Genomic DNA, 16,876 nt, shown 5'->3' on the forward strand with positions numbered 1-16,876 from the left:
TGTTATTAACAAGTTTATTTAATTTGAAATATTTCAAATTACACATAATAAACTACTTATGATATTTCCAACCCAATATGTCGTCTTTCCTAAAATTACACTCAGACCTTTACAGATGACATGCAATTAGTGTCTATCCACAGGTCATCAGGAAGCAATCATAATATAAGGCCATATACAATTTGTTTCTGTGACAAACCAAATGTAAAAATCTGTTGCTGAATGAACCTGACATATATGTATACCTTATGACTGTCAAGTATAACTGTGAAAATATTTAAATTAACAGGTAGATTGACAGCTTACGTTAAGGCAAATGAAACCTGAAATATATCCTTGTCTAACAATTACTTTCTAAAAAAGGAAACACATTAATTGCATCAACAGACCGTATAATTGATAATTTGAGCCCTTCAGTTCAGAAGGCTAAAAGAAACACAATCATAGTTTGAGGAAGGATGTCATGGCTATGTTTGGGCAAAAATGAATAAAAATTGAAGATGAATTAAATCTATACCATAGAAATTATACAAGACAGAGGGATTGTTGTAAGATATATATATTTTACCCAATATAGTGGGAAACGGGTGTATCGAGCTAATCTCAAGAAAGCTGCCTTTGGCTTTCAAGTTTATGACAGATTTGTTCAAAGTCTGCAAACGATCCAAGTTCAAATCATTTTCATACCAATCTATACCACTAAATGGTTTTGATCAAACTTTTCATTTGATAATTTACTTCTACAAACAATAAAAAACAGTTGTCCAAAGACTGGTAAAATATATTCAAAGCATATTTTGTCCTGAAAGTAGGAAGACTAACAGATGCTTCCATTTCTGTTTTTATCAAAAAGGAATCAATGATTAACTGACTTAATAGAAAGAATAAAAAAACTAGTTCTTCAATATACATTCTATTGTATTCAGTAACACAGCCTCTCGCGGTATATCCTGAAAGAATACCACAACCTCTACCATTATATTCTGAAAGAGTACTCCAACCTCTGAAAGTGTAACTTGAACTCAAACCTTTCCCATTCTATTCTGAAAGAGTACTCAAACCTCTCCAATTTTTTATCTATCAATTCAGAATGAGAACCCCTTTCTGTTCCATTCCATTCTGTGAGTATACCCCATCCTCTCCCATTAGTTTCTATTCATTCAGAAAGGGAAAATTTCAATCGTTCAAAGAAAAGGAACATTTTTTCTATTTCATAGTACAATATATATTTACACAGTGTTTGTCAGATCTTAATCTCACAAAATAAACAGGTAATATCTGCATTCATCAGGATCTAATTCATTTAATCACAGACTTTTTTAAAAGAAATATATTGTTATTTACACAGGTAAATAAAAGAGCTTTTTGACATATAAAGAATACAAAACACTTTAATATTCTCCAGTCTATCCCTTTTAGACAACTTGTATGCATTTTCAGTTTCTCAAAATACAAAGTTACATCTGTACACAGGATACAGAATAATCTTCTTAATCACAAATTCACAAAATTCACAATTTGAAATCAACACTGCAGAAAACTTCAGTTCACACAATAAATATAGAAAATGTCAAAATAAAATTTCACAATTTCAAAATTGCATTGTCCCTATTAAACACAGGGACATGTACATTGTGTAATACTGAAACAAACCATGAATAGTTATTTTTGTATTGCATTCAGAGTCTACACAAAAATTCTGAGTTATTTTGTTAAATGTCCATCCATCCAAAGACTTGTTTAGATTATCTACACAAAATGTATTATGATATGCATAGAAGTAAAACGGCGGACAGAAATTCTTGAGATGGAGAGAAATGAGTTATTTTGACCCAACTGATTCAAATCTAACAAATCATGCAAACATTCAAAATACATCATGTATGCAAATGACCATCTTTAATCCTCATAAATTCCGTTGCAATAAATTTGTGATGTCCGTTGGACTTATTACTAGAAAATCTGAAAATTAAACATTGCTCACTTCATCATCCATATAAATAATCATATATACGTAGGCCTTATATACACAAACAGTAATAATCACTAACTTTGTAAAATAATACTTTCACTCGCCATATATGTTTCATTCAACTTGTGTTTCACACAATAAATCATGTCTTTTTTCTTTCAAGTCTCCATGCTACATGCAGTATTGATTGTAGCTATCTCCCTACCCATCCTTCCCTACCATTTCCCAGTCCTACATGCCATTGTATGCTGGCCCCTCTCCCCCCTGAGGACACACCCAGTTAATGTTCTGACTAGGGTCCTTGATATCACAGGTTTTACAGTGTATACAGTTCTGTGCATTGATCTGAAGTCGTTTTCCTGATCCATCTTCTGTATCAACATATTCATATACTCCTGAAAATCAAACAGAATGTTTTATTTATATAAATGTACTTTATCAGAAATGTCTGGTGCATGAAAAGTTATAGATTACATGTAGGATGACTGGCTTTAACTATGCAAGGTCATTCCTTTTAAACGTACATCTGTTGAGAGTACAGGTCACCTCACTAGCTTTGGTGTATTGGAATTTCCCTTTAGTCAAGTGGTAGAGTGTCCCACTAGAGACCAGAGTGTAGCTAGTTCCAACCCCATCAGTGAAGGTGTTTTTTATTACTCCTTCCTATTATCACACATCTATCCTATCCCAGACTCAAGATTTTTTTAAGGGATACTACATATATAACTGAATTGATAGTTTGCTTAGAAATAACAGGCAGGAAATTGAACCATATATAGAACTGACTTATTTCGACCTCTGGGGTCTAGTAGATGATTTAATGGAATAGCCCTAATGTACATCAGTAGGTACCAAAAGTGCAAACCGTATCAATAAATCAATCTTTTCCTTCTTTGTCCTGAAATTAGTTAAAACTATATCTGTCTAAATGCTCACCTGGATTGTATATAATAATCAAATTTTCTACAAAATTTTAACAGATTTTTAGTGTTTTTATCCTTCTAGCACATATATTAATTTCATAGATATTTGTGAAATTAATCATGAAACAGTGAAAATTAATACTGACCAGCAGGACAAAATCTTTGTTCAGGACCATCATATATAGCGAGATTGTGATTGACAGGCACCGAGTCATCCATAAGTGTAAGATGGGCAGGCTGGTCATGATCATGGTTTGTGCCTGTCAGGGCCACTGAGGATAGTAGGTCAAAACTGATTTTCCCATCTGGCTTTGGATACTCAATAGGTGTACATTCAGCAGCAGGCTTCAGTCTGGTATTGTCAGCACCTGTCACACACAATATTAATTACAAATGCTTTTGCACAGAAAATTATTGATTAATAATCATAATCAATAATTAATAATCCTTACCATTCAGCAAACAAAATAATTATGTATATGTAATTTAAAATCAAATCTTTCATAGTCCTTCATTTTTATCAGCTGACAGTCAAATAAGGATTTTGATTTTGTGAGATGGTAAATACAAATCAGGTTTAAATGTATCATTACACACATTGATTTAATCTATCACCTGATTCCTTATTTTGATATTATATTACTGAACTATACAAGTGTACTAATCTTTCACTGAACAATTACTTATATTTCTGCATAATCCTGATGACATTTATACTATCAAGTCAGAGTTCAATACTTCCTTGAAGGGCCTGTTCCCAATATTATGATTTTCGTGCAGGATGTCATCAACCGACAGACAGCCTCATAACAAGAGATGCAGGTTGATGAAAATTATTGGGAAGTTAAAGAATCATCATAATGACCTCATTGAGAAATATTCTATTTCTTGGTGCAATATGAAGCTAGATGTGTTTCATGCTTGTTGGTTTGCCTATTGGTTCCATTGTTGTATGTAGGTGGATTCAGAGAAGGGCACACCCGGCACACAGCCCAGTTGGAAACAATGCAAACAAGTTTTCAATTAACAAAAATGTGCACCTTCTCTAACACACAATCCTGGATCTGTGCCTGTTGCATAACTTGTCCAAATTTGATAATGCCATTTTTTACTTGGATTGACCAAGATTTACATGGCAAGTGTCATCAGTGAAGCATAAGATCATTACTCTTCTGGAACATCTGGTCTTATTCCCCTTGTTCTTTTTCAGAAATCTCAGATTTAATCTTTCTTCTGTTCAAATTTTGCCCTAGTTTTATCAAATTTGAGTTTGAATTATGATTATGTTCACATGTTGGGGGTACTTTCTTGTTATTGTTTTTAAGGAAGATATATATATATTTAGCTAATTCAACAACTTACCTCCATGTTTTAAGGTCCATGGCTCTTTTCCTCTGAGGAAACAGTAAAAGAGTCCTGTATATGCCAAACCTCCATACAAACCCAAAGCAGAGTGGAAAGAAGGTCGCACATTTCTAACAGCTTTCATTTCATCCCAAACCCAGCTTTTCCTAAGTCTTTCCTCATATAAACTAGGTTCAGGACCTACAAATATCAAACATGTCAAATTGTTCAGAGTAGGCTTTTACAGTGTCTGTAAACCTTGGATTAAATATTTCTGTTATTGATCTAAATAACAAGACTACTCAAGAGTAGCTATGTCTAAAAAATAAGAATGGAAACACTGACACAAAGCATCAAAAAGGCTGACACAATTCAAGGTTCAGATAATATTTCCCTCTGTCTAACAATTATAATGGACAGAATATAAAACTTACTTGTTGTAGGAGAATTAGACATTAACTCTTCATTAAACAGTGTATCAAACACTGACTCAGCAGCTACTAATCCACTCTTCATGGCATTGTGGGTTCCCTTGATTTTCGGCACATTCATAAATCCTGAACTACAGCCTATCAAACAACCTCCAGGAAATGTCAGCTTTGGAATACACTGAAACAGACAGAATCAGCTTTGGATAACAAGAGAGTCATAAAATGTCAGCTTCGGAATACACTGAAACAGAAATTGTGACTAAATGTCAGTTTTGGAATATGATGAAAAATGTGGAAAACAGATTAACAGAAAATGTAAATTTTAAATATATGTGTAATGAAACAGAAAATGTTAGCTTTGAAATATTCTGAAACAGAAAATGACAAATGAAAAGCTGTGCAATGATAACAAATTAAGTATGATGTATCTATCCAAATTCCAACTTTTGAATAAGTTTCCTTGGCCCATATAGGGAAACAGAAACAAATAAATGATCATTTTCATAAGCAAACAAAAGTTTTGGCAATGTTATAAAACAAACAAAATATCTTTTGCTCCTATTCATTACTTACTAAATGTTATGCCTAATATCCCTATATCAATTGAAAGCAGACAAAAGAAAATTTGCTAACCTGAAGTCCTCCTTCATTAAGAGCTCGGGCTCCGTATGCTACACGGTTACCTCCCCTAAATGTTGGTTCCACAACAGGATGATGTTTGAAACGCTGAAACTCTCGGAATGGGTTGATGAACGGATTAGTATAGTCAAGACCAACCTGTAAATTAAGAAATACATTCATGTATCTGTACACTTTTCCATGGCTTGAGTTGACATTGAAGTACACATTCTCCAAACAAGTTTTCATGTATCCATTCTCAAAACAATTTCATATAAATATATGTACCAGACAGGTTGATTTAAATTAATATTCGTCTTGTTATAAGTTTATATTGATACAAACTTCTAGTAACAAAGAAGACTATTTCAGCATGTGACACTCCAACAACCCTATAAGAACTGGTAAGTGTACAACATTGGTCAAAAATCTAAAATTCCCCCAACAAAACGATACATTGACTGTAGATAAATAGAAAAAGCTACACCATTCCCTGTGGTAGTTAAAACTTACCACCATGCCTACGACAACCATTGGACCCTCATCTAGATGATACAGAAATGTTCCACCATAGGTATTCTTGTCCTGTAACAAAACCGTATGTGACACAGTATATGACAATACTATATAATTCTCCTCAAAAGTTTTATAAAATCTTCAGCTATCAAAATTTGTGACCGAGACAAGAATAATAATTATTTGACATTTGACTCCATACTGCAATAGCTTGAAACTTGTGAGTAAAAACTTTGAAATGAAAAACAACTGATCACCAATTAAGATGCATCTTTTCAATGGAATTTAGTGAAATACAAATAAGATATTGTTTATTTGGTATTAAGGCCTAGGCAAAATTTTAGAATGCACAATGGCATAAAAGGACATTCAACAGTGAAAGTTTTTAGTGGACTCTGCCTGCCCAGTGGTAATAAAAACAGGATAATGTTGACTTATGTCAGAAATCTATAAAACTACATATTAAGACAAACTGATGGTAAATTCATTTCAAATATATCATGTAAGTGAAATGGAGTTTACTTTTAATAATGGTTTTTGGTTGTTAATTGATGATAAATTTCTCCAGATCACACTTTTCTGGTTTATATCTCATAATTCATAATTTGACAGCAAACAAAAAGCTTTACCAGATAACATGTAATATTCTTAAAATACCTGTTTCTTAGGCAGTCTCCATAAATAAAAGGTGCACAAACACAGCTGGTACAGTTTTAATTATATTTCATAAAATCACTTCTCTCAGTGGTCCTTGTTTGGAAAATCTCAAGTTAGTCAGGGGATAAATGTTTTATCAAAATAACCATTCAGTATATGCTTACAAATGGCCAGCCGACTGTGTGCTCCACACGGCCAGGAACATGCTTAGAGGGATCTATCTCCCATAGCTCTTTCAGTCCTATGCCATATGTCTGGGGCTCACAATCATTCCTTAAGTTGAATGTCTTGTACAGTTGTTTGGCTAAATGTCCATGACAACCCTCTCCAAATATGGTTACTTTGGCGTGAAGTTCCATCCCCCTCTCAAAAGTATCCTGGATACAAATTTATTTTACAATCAAGGCACTGACAAAATAAGTTAAGATACATTCATGTTCACCTGATAATATACAGCACATAAATCATAAAAAGAAGGCTTCAATATATTTCAGTGCACATGTTTTGCTTTCCTAGTCTGTCAAATTACGATTTAGATAGAAAATTCTTGATAATGGCTTTCAAATTTTATATCTTAAAAACAAATCTAGCAACACACCTTTGGAGAGCCATCTTTGTAAATTCCAACATCATTAGTTGCGATACCTTTAACACTGCCATCTTCATGGAATAAAACCTGCAATAGTATAATTAAGGTGCATGGATCTGGTCAAAACTTGCAAAAACGATTCCTTTAATACTTTCTTTGAGAAATCATTTCACTAACTTCAAGCAGTTTAGGAATTTATAATCCATTTATAGCTTGTTTGCATCATCTGATAGAAGATTAGAATATTCAACAAATACCAGTCATTGCTGAAATTACTGCACATGTAGTACCAATTGACAAATCAATAAGGAAAAAACAATCAATGACAAAAGCAGATATCACAGATAGATATGTAAACTAGAGAAATGTTTGACAGAATATTGAAAATTTATCTTTAAATATTCAATAGACTTATAAACCAGTTTGACAAAAACCTACATAGCCTTTTGACAGACTGTCCTATATCTTTTGGAACTGATCTGTAAACTGACCGTGGGCAGATCTACGACAGCTTTATTAGACTTATGGGACAGATCTACCACAGTATAGACATGAATTAGATTCAAGTACCTCACTAGCAGCATAGCCAGGGTACAGCTCCACACCTAAGGCCTCTGCCTGCTCGCCAAGCCACCTTACTACATTACCAAGTCGTACAATGTAGTTACCATGGTTGTTCATTGGGAAAACTGCAATTAATTTTAAAACAGTTCATCAGTGTGCTGCATGTTGTTACTGTGCATGATAAAAGAAAAACAATGAAATTAATTTCATGTATTCAAATCAATTACAACATGCAAATCATTACTGATACTGGATATTGAAGTCTGTCACCATGAATTACCTACTACCAGGTTCTGTACTTACAAGGTAAAATTGGAATGGGTATTCTTCCAGTTTTGGTTAGAAATGAAAACCTGTCTTCCTTTACTTCAGTGTGAAGTGGAGCCTGGAAAATCACAGGTCAAAAATGGTAATAATAATGTGTTAGGGCAAGTACATTTAAAATGGATTCAGTGTTCTAGGATTTGTTTTCAATATCATAATTTCTGTGAGAGATATTGTCAGCTGACAGGTTACCTTACAAAAAGCAAGTGGATGGAGTTTATTGAGAAGCTTGATACACAGTTGAAACTTGTTATCACAAAATCTCTTGAGTATATTCCATTTCTTTTCAAGATATGAAGCTAAATTTATTTTATGCCTGTAAGCATGCCTGTTTGTTTCACTTTTGCTACATTACAATGCTATATTTAAAATACTTAGTTCTCTAAAGAGAAAAAATATTTATATAAATTAACATTCGATGTAGTGTTTTTAGCAATATTCATATGTTCTCAAAACCTACATCAGATGTGCATTGTTTCAGCACATATTTCTAGAATTCAGGTACTTACCCCTCGTTCCTTCCAGTCAGGAAAAAGTTCTTCAAGGGCTTTAGGTTCAATACATGCTCCAGATAATGTGTGTCCCCCTGTAAATGATATTTCAGTATTACTAACACAGTAAATATCAGTCACTGATAATCTTTTTTTTTTTTACGTTATACAGATATCAAAACATACAGGCAGCAGCTTTAGGTACTTGAAAGTATTACTGCAATTAATGACCTTAATGTGCTTATCACTTCTCCTTGTCAACTGTCATATAAAATGTTTACCTTTTGTAACCATACATTACTTTGAGAAGTTTCTTCTTTAAACATGAGATAATATTATCATTTTTAAATGAACAAATATGCAGAAAAAGTCATTATAGCATTTGAAAAAAAGTTTTATAACTTCTGTAAGTAACCTGTCACAGATATCATAAGTCACAAATATACAGTAGGAGATTTGGTATTTAACTGTTACCAGCTAGCAAAATATTATATATTCAAAAGGATGGTAACTTCCTAAGGGCAAGGCAATTCTTATAAGGAATTACAGTACACATACATTAAACAAAATTCATAATTCAGATATCTTTTCTTAAAATAACAACTGAATTTAAATCAAAATCTAGACTACTGATATGATAAAACCTGTAAAAGTTTTGGTTCTCCTCAGCCATTAGTACCTATTTCAGCTGCCTTCTCCACAAGACAGACCCGCAACTCCTTGCCCTGATCATTGGCCATCTGTTTGAGGCGACAAGCTGCAGATAGACCAGCTGGTCCTCCTCCCACTATGAGAACATCTGTCTCGTCTCCATAACGCTCCATGTCGACCTCTGCATGATTATACCAAACACCTTACAATGTATTTATATTAACCAAGATAGAATATATCTACTTTGGATCATACAATGCTATAAAATGTCATGTACCAGGTACCAGGTCACAACAGGAACATGTAAATTTGTTTTGTAGTTGAGTGTGCATGGGGCACAGGTGACAATGTGTTGAAAGACTGTAACATTTTTTTCACACTACACTGACAACTAAGCAGCACATTCCTGTTTTCTTAACAATTAACTTTTTGTGCTTTCTTTTTTTCACTTTTTAGTTATGGTCAGTAAATGGTAGCAGGAATTCAGAAAAAAAAATTCAGTATAAAAGTTTGGAGGAATATCTAACTTTACACTAATCAACATCTGCTTATAATATAACCAAGGTAAACTGCCTATTTTCAACTAAACAAGCACCCGACTAAAATCCTACTGTGATGTCATTATCAAATTAACATTAGTAACTGCTGGCTTTATAGACTGGAGACAAATATATGTATATATAGCAGAACGTCTATTCCTAAATTCAATACTGATTATTCAAAACAATTGTCTTAAGTTAGTTTCAGTGAAGTTGTTTAATCACAGATATCACTAAGGTTTCAAACTTCTAAGCTGAAGATAATAATGCTTAATTTTACCTGCCCATCTTGGGTCCTTGTCTCTGGGATGAACTGTGTAATGTGTTGTTATCTTTGGAGTGGATTTAGCTGCATTTGCACAATAGTGCCTTTGTCGAAGATATGACCACAGGCCTTTACCTATGAAAGTAGTAAAAAAGACAGGGTGTTAAGTCTATACAAAGAGCTTCAATTATTGAAATGTCACAAGTTGCAACCAATTTCATTTTTTTTATCTTTTTATTACTTTTTTGATAAAAATAATGAGTCCCACAATGTAAAACTCTGTATTTTCAGAAATTCTATGATTCCCATCTATTGGCAAAGAACTCATGACACAGGACTCGGGACTCGCACATAGATTTATCACCTGATGATAACTTACTTTATCTCACAGCTTAGGAACCAACCTCACCTTTTATCATTAGTTTATATATTACCCAACCACTTGCTATATAGATGTGATTCAGATATTCAGTTTTCAATGCAATGCCTGCATACAATATATTACTATATATTCATGAATGACAAGTGTTTGCCTGAGGTTTCATAACACCTAAAGGTGTCTAACCAACTTTACATGCTTACCAAAATGGAAACAAAAGCAGAATTATGACTATATACTTTGTAACAGATCTAGAGCTGCAGCAGATGAAGCAACAAATCAATGATATTCACATTATCATGTACTCTACAGGCCTAGATTACAGCAGAATTACATAGTATATATAGCCCAATCCAAGATTCCTCTGGTCCCTACGACAGACATCACGCATTTTCATGAATAGAACTAATTTTTGGTGTCATTTGAACCAGAGCCTGCAACCCTATTAACCATTTGAAATTTGGAGTCATAACTTTTGGGTTTATGACTAAATAAATCATTAAAGACATAAATGCCTACCATAGAAACACCAATCAAATATACAGATAGCTATCAAAACCAAGCATTTTGTCAAAAATATCTGTTTTATACCAATCTATCCAGTCAGTGCATCTGAGACATGGCTTTACCCAGTTCACAATTTCTCACTTGGACCTGTGATACACGCATGGTTTTTGACATTTGCTCATCAGCTTAACTTCAACATTAACTGCAAATTTACTTGTATAAGATAAGAAAGGTTTGTTTCCTGTTCAGGACTCATGAACTTGTGAAGTGCTCTATACCAATACTCAATACTACATATAAAGTATTATGTGTTATCTCTTGCAATACATTGTTAGTTCAATTATTTCAATAATTAAGGGATTTCAGCTCTGTAGTTAGACTCAGTTCTTGGTTTTTCAAGTGTCTGTCCAACTGTATACTGTTATATAAAGCTTGTAAGAACTTCTTGTATCAATCCAATAAAAGGTCAAAATTCCAAAAATCTGACAAAAATATCTCTTGAATCAATTGAATAAGTTGCAAAAGTTACAGTTATCTTCTGTTTTTTTTTTTAGATTTTAATATGACACTGTTGCTTACTATATTACAAAATTTCAATTATGCAACAGTGACTTGAGCGAGTATGGATAAATACTGTCTGGGAAATGGAGACCAGGTTATACCTGTTGTCAAAACCAATTTTATAATGCAGTTGTATTAAAAAAATTGTTGAAACTGAAGTTAATTATAGCAAAATAACAAAAATGCAAGGTTCCTAATATACGTGTATACTATATTACAAAACTTCAATTATGCAACAGTGACTTGAGCGAGTATGGATAAATACTGTCTGGGAAATGGAGACCAGGTTATACCTGTTGTCTAAACCAATTTTATAATGCAGTTGTATTAAAAAAATTGTTGAAACTGAAGTTAATTATAGCAAAATAACAAAAATGCAACGTTCCTAATATACGTGTATACTGTCCATATATAACTGTACACGCATACTTCGTATGTCAATGTTGATTACTATCATATACGTTTTGCAAAAATGCAGACATAGTCATAATTTTGTCAAAGCAGTGAGACTTTTCTTATTGCGTTCGTACTGATCTGATTCCAAGGTGTTGAGTCAATATCAATGTAAATCATAAAATGACAGCTGTACTTTGGACCTTGCATAAGGAATACGAGTAACGTTAATTACATCGCCAATGTTTCAATTCACATCACAGAACGCAATTATGATATTTAGGAAGCATCGCATAGCTTTTCAAATGAGCATTTCATTGAAGAATGCATATAAGAGTTAATATACTTAGCTGAATTACAAACCATTTCGACTGCAGACAGACACCTTTCTCAAAAGAGCCGCCATGTTGTGTAACTAATTGCCGTAAAGTAGTCTAAAGACGTAAGGAAATATTTTCGATGTTCAATATCATATTTAGTGGGATACTTATATAAGGCAAAACATATAGTATAGATTGTGATTCGAGAAAGCTTTTTTTTTAAATGACCTGCATTCAAAATATTGTTGTCGTAAATAAAATTGTAATTGAGCAGTGGTCTCCCTTTAACTGTCCACCAAGCACTCCAGACCTGCAGAGTGTCACATTCCTGTCAAGTACATCTTGTACAGGGGTTGACATGTTTTTCCGGCTCCGTGACTCCTCCCTTGTCAGCGAATCGGTAACTGACTTAGTTTAAACAATATTTTATTCATAATTTAAATACCAGAAGACAAGAAATAAACTTAGGTGAAAAGCGAGTCGACAACAAGCTTGTAGCTTATGTTAGTCATCTTTAATAAATTGACTGGCATACACATTGCTAATGGGTGCGTACAAGGCATTTATAGATTATAGTACAAGAAAATATTGAGTGAATAGTTTATATACATTTACAGAATACTTACCACCGTGAACAAACAGAAAAAGAGAGTGAATAAAGTAACACTACTAATAAGATCTGACAGTGGCATTGTCAGTCCCTTACTCTATACCTCATTATATACCAAATATACGTACAGATATACAGTAATAACGTAGTTTAGAGATCCTAACAGATTACTACGTTAACACAAAAACATATACCTATTGTTTGAAATGCATACATATCCATATTCTTATTATTATTTGAAAGTAACACATTTCCATTGTGAAACTGGGAATAACATTGTTTCTTCTTGTCTAGTAAAATTTTTTTCAGAAAATCATATTATATATGTATTATATGTATAACAATTACATGTATATTTGAAAAGTATACGACAAATGTATTCCACGGAATACATTTTTTCGTGTTGATTTTATTCTTTTCAAATATGTTATCGTTACACAAAGCATCTTTAAGTTACATATATATATATCGCCTTAACCTTGATATGTGCCTTGTCGACTTTGAGCTGTGAAAAGGACTTAACACGATTTGAAGTGAAGACCCAAAATAACCTTGTCACTGTTATACATTTACAATACACACTTTATACACGGTTATCAGTTACGTCATGGTTGATAAATTTATATTTACATAAATTTGACATCTCTCTAACATTGAGCAGCTGTATCAGTTTAAAAATTGACTGTGACTTTTGTAATAGTAATGTATATCTCTATCTCACCTTATATCATGATATTAAAATAAAGTGAAATTCGTCTTTAATGTCTCCAATATAGCAACTGTTTCTATTTCTCAGTAGAATATTATTATCAATATGTGTTCCAACGTCTACATTTAATTTATGACATGATGTTCTATATATAGCTTTTGCTGATGTTAACATAGATAAAAGTATAAAGTATGGCTGTTATGTTTATATAGCAGACCTTTAGATGAACCACTTTATTTGGTAAAATATCAGTCGATCTCTGCTCTATATATTAAAAAGCAATGTCCTTTCAGAGGTTAGAGTCAAATATGTAATCATGTAATGTAGCTCATTCATCATAACATGTTTTCAACATGAAAGTACCTTATTTTTTCGACTTCAATCAACATCTAAACATTCTCAATTTTCTTGTAACACTTAATAGTAATCGACCCAGTTCACAGTAAAAAAATCATTAAAAGTTAATTTTGGAACCTTTTACCTTTTACAGAAATGATATGTCGGGGCTATATGGAATCCGTATATTTCTGCAGTATAGCATATGTTGCTTTTACCATGTTAATCAGAAATTGTACAGTGCGTTTTCTACACTTCTACATTCAAACTGTGATTTTCTTAAAGACGATGCGTTCTTTGCCTTGTTCTGCAAAATGCTTTTGTACTTTGTAGAGCTTTTCGTCGTAATTAATCCCATGTCTAAATATCTAAACCTGTCAACAACTTCTATATCCACATTCTCATATTTCTAACGTTCACGGTATCTTTTTTTTCCCGCCTTATCTATACACACGATTTTTGCTTTGTCGACGTTGACTTCCAGGTTCAGATTCTGATATATTCCTGAAGGCAGTCTAGCATAATTCTTTTGGGTTATCCGCAAATAGATAATTAAAAAAATAAATACTTAAGCGGCGCCCATACTTTCATTTGTATTATTGATTTAATAATTACCACCACATTATTGATTATCTCCCTTGATAACCCAGGTAAGGTAAAATGGATGTGCAGTGGACTGTGGTAACAAGTTATTTATTACCCGCACTTTTTTATTATGAGAGGTTTTCATTATGCAGTAAATGTACCAGTTCAACTGTTCTAAAAAACATTAGACTAACAGAAACAATTTGACTAGGGACTATTTATATTCCGTCCCGGTTCCGTGATCATCACGGTTCACTTGTTACTGTTAAGCACGTGTAAAATATCTATCTACAATGGACAGAATATTAAGTACACATTATCATAAATTAGATAGCTAGACACTATTGTTATAATGGAAACAGGCATAAATTGCCTCTATATCCATATTTTCTATCATTTACATACAGAGAAAATAGTACAGGCGATACTAATATTTTCCAGGAAGAATCCGGGACTAATAGAGTCTGACTGACTTAATTGGCCATTGAATTTCGCGCACGATTTGTCAGTTTCGTATAAAGGAAATATGATTTTTCAAAAAATTTCCACGAACTCCTAAACATACTGTATTATTAGCACAGCATTTTCTAAATCCGATATTATACATGATTGTGACCAAGATTCAGGAAAAAAATCTTGTTTTGTGGGTAATTTACCTGGACCTGTATAAGTACTTCTGTACCAAGGATCTCCTAACTCAGTACTGATATGTATCAGTTTGTCACCTTCCATTTCAATGGACAAATGGATTATTTTCCTTAGGCGATTCGTGGTGTATGGATTAAAAATCAGCTAACTTTAAAATGGTTATTACTGCTATTTGAACACAGAATATTCCAAGAGTATTGTATCAGCAAAATTATGAATTTTGGTTAGTTGGACAGCTTTCGTACCGGTATCAGAGAAGGAATAATGGATACAAGGAAAAATCTGTTCTGGGATTTAAACAAAAAAGTTGTAAAAACAAAAGCAAATTTAACATTCTGAAGACGAAAGAAATAGTTTTAAGACGCAAAATACTAATAATCATTTTCATGAACAAGGCAGTTTTAGCTCTAAGCATTTTCTGCTTGTATCTTTCGAGGAATGGTTTATTTGAAAGTGCTATTTTTAAATCAAGGAAATGTAGCTCCTGAAGATTACACACTTCAATAGAAAAAGAAAAGATGTTTAACATTCTCGTGAATTGCCTCACTATCCATATTTTTTGTCTGATTATCTGTGATAATTATCCCATGTTGTTTCACTATCTGAATGATCTCCGTAAATAAGTCATGCATGTTCACCTTCCGGTTTTTTTTCTTCCCTTCTACCTCAAGTTTGTTTTCCTTTTATCCATATTTTGGTATGTTATTATGGTTTGCGATAGATTCCGGGACATGTAAGACATTTCAATAACTATATACCTATATGTGTGTGATTACAATTATATAGAGGTCAGACTATTTTGATCTATTTTAACTGTCAAGTGTATGTTACATTTTCAATACTTCGTAAATTCAACGGCAGGATATGTACAAGTAGTGCAAGAATTAATTCAGCAGCTTTCCGTTATGTTTTAACTACAGTCGTCCATAAGTCTTATTAGTCCGAGCTCTTATCAATTATGATAAGTACATCTGTCCAAATCGTCATGTGCATATGTCAAGGATCGGTAATACGTAGTTCTGTCCCTACGTATAGTTACCATCCGATTACATAGAATAATATAAATATATATAACACTAAATCACCACATACATATTCAAGGGTCGGTAATGTCCTGTCTCTACATATAGTTACCATTTGATTAGGTCTATAGATAGACATACGGATATAGGTAAAACTCTCACAATCACCACATACATATTCAAGAACTGGTAATGGGTTTTGTAAATTCTTGGCACAAGATTTAATATACATATATTCTCCAAAAGAATCGAGGTAACTTTATTTGACGACTTGAATTAAGAGTGACCCCAACATGTCTATCTAACAAAGTATTATTGACATTAAAAGGTGAGCAGTTTGTCTTTTTTCCTGTCGAGATGTCAGTAACACAAAGTCCTAGACTTATTGGAAACAGGATACATTTAGATGACGTTACCTATATATAATACTTCCGGGAGAAAAAAAACAATGCTCCTTAAACTAATAGTATTGTCCTGCTGGTTCCGTCACTGTATACCTTGTTCTCTTTTGGAGAGCATTACCTTACTTACTTGGTTTAACCAAACTTTTACATGGCAAGCACGTCTAAGAAGCAAAAGACGCTTACCCTTCAGGAACACATGGCTTTATTCTCCTTGTACTTCTTCAGGAGTCTCCGTGTAAATCTGTCTTTTGTTAATGTTTTGCCATATTTTTGTTGACGTGGGTTTGGACTATGATTTTATTGACATGTTGACATTTTTATTGTTACTTCATTCAGAAGTGATTGCTGCTATAAAGTAAGGAAGTTATACAGTCGTGGAAAAACTCCATACTAACAAACATTTTGGAGTTACGTCTAAGAGAACACAAAAGCTGGAATAATGGACTGGTGTGCGCGTGAATGTGTACTATTCAAATTTGAATCATACTTGTTCAGAGCACTTGATTCAGATTTAGACA

The 16,876-nt window shown here is 33.1% G+C and overlaps 1 protein-coding gene across 1 annotated transcript; it reads right to left on the minus strand.

Annotated features, from left to right (window-relative positions):
- LOC132545535 (electron transfer flavoprotein-ubiquinone oxidoreductase, mitochondrial-like) lies at positions 1–12,130 on the minus strand. Its single transcript, XM_060209220.1, has 14 exons — positions 12,088–12,130; positions 9,900–10,019; positions 9,109–9,261; positions 8,448–8,524; positions 7,918–7,999; positions 7,621–7,739; positions 7,060–7,137; positions 6,626–6,838; positions 5,802–5,873; positions 5,304–5,447; positions 4,674–4,848; positions 4,258–4,440; positions 3,042–3,263; positions 1–2,367 (listed from the first exon to the last, which is right to left on the minus strand). The coding sequence occupies exons 1-14, from the start codon at positions 12,128–12,130 to the stop codon at positions 2,204–2,206; spliced, it is 1,845 nt and encodes a 614-aa protein (XP_060065203.1). The 3' UTR covers positions 1–2,203.
- Between the last annotated feature and the right edge of the window lie 4,746 nt (positions 12,131–16,876).

This window comes from Ylistrum balloti, unplaced genomic scaffold (assembly GCF_031769215.1).
Source record: "Ylistrum balloti isolate Yb309-2 unplaced genomic scaffold, AGI_CSIRO_Ybal_v1 Utg369850, whole genome shotgun sequence".
Classification (NCBI taxonomy): Eukaryota; Metazoa; Mollusca; class Bivalvia; order Pectinida; family Pectinidae; genus Ylistrum; species Ylistrum balloti.

Excerpts from the sequence above, each read along its gene's own strand:
- LOC132545535 (XM_060209220.1), bottom strand. The coding sequence starts at position 12,130 with ATGGCGGCTCTTTTGAGAAAGGTGTCTGTCTGCAGTCGAAATG. Across the intron at positions 6,839-7,059 it reads ACAAAGATGGCTCTCCAAAG|GATACTTTTGAGAGGGGGAT; the intron begins GTGTGTTGCTAG and ends ATTTGTATCCAG. Across the intron at positions 4,849-5,303 it reads TTAATGAAGGAGGACTTCAG|TGTATTCCAAAGCTGACATT; the intron begins GTTAGCAAATTT and ends TGTCTGTTTCAG.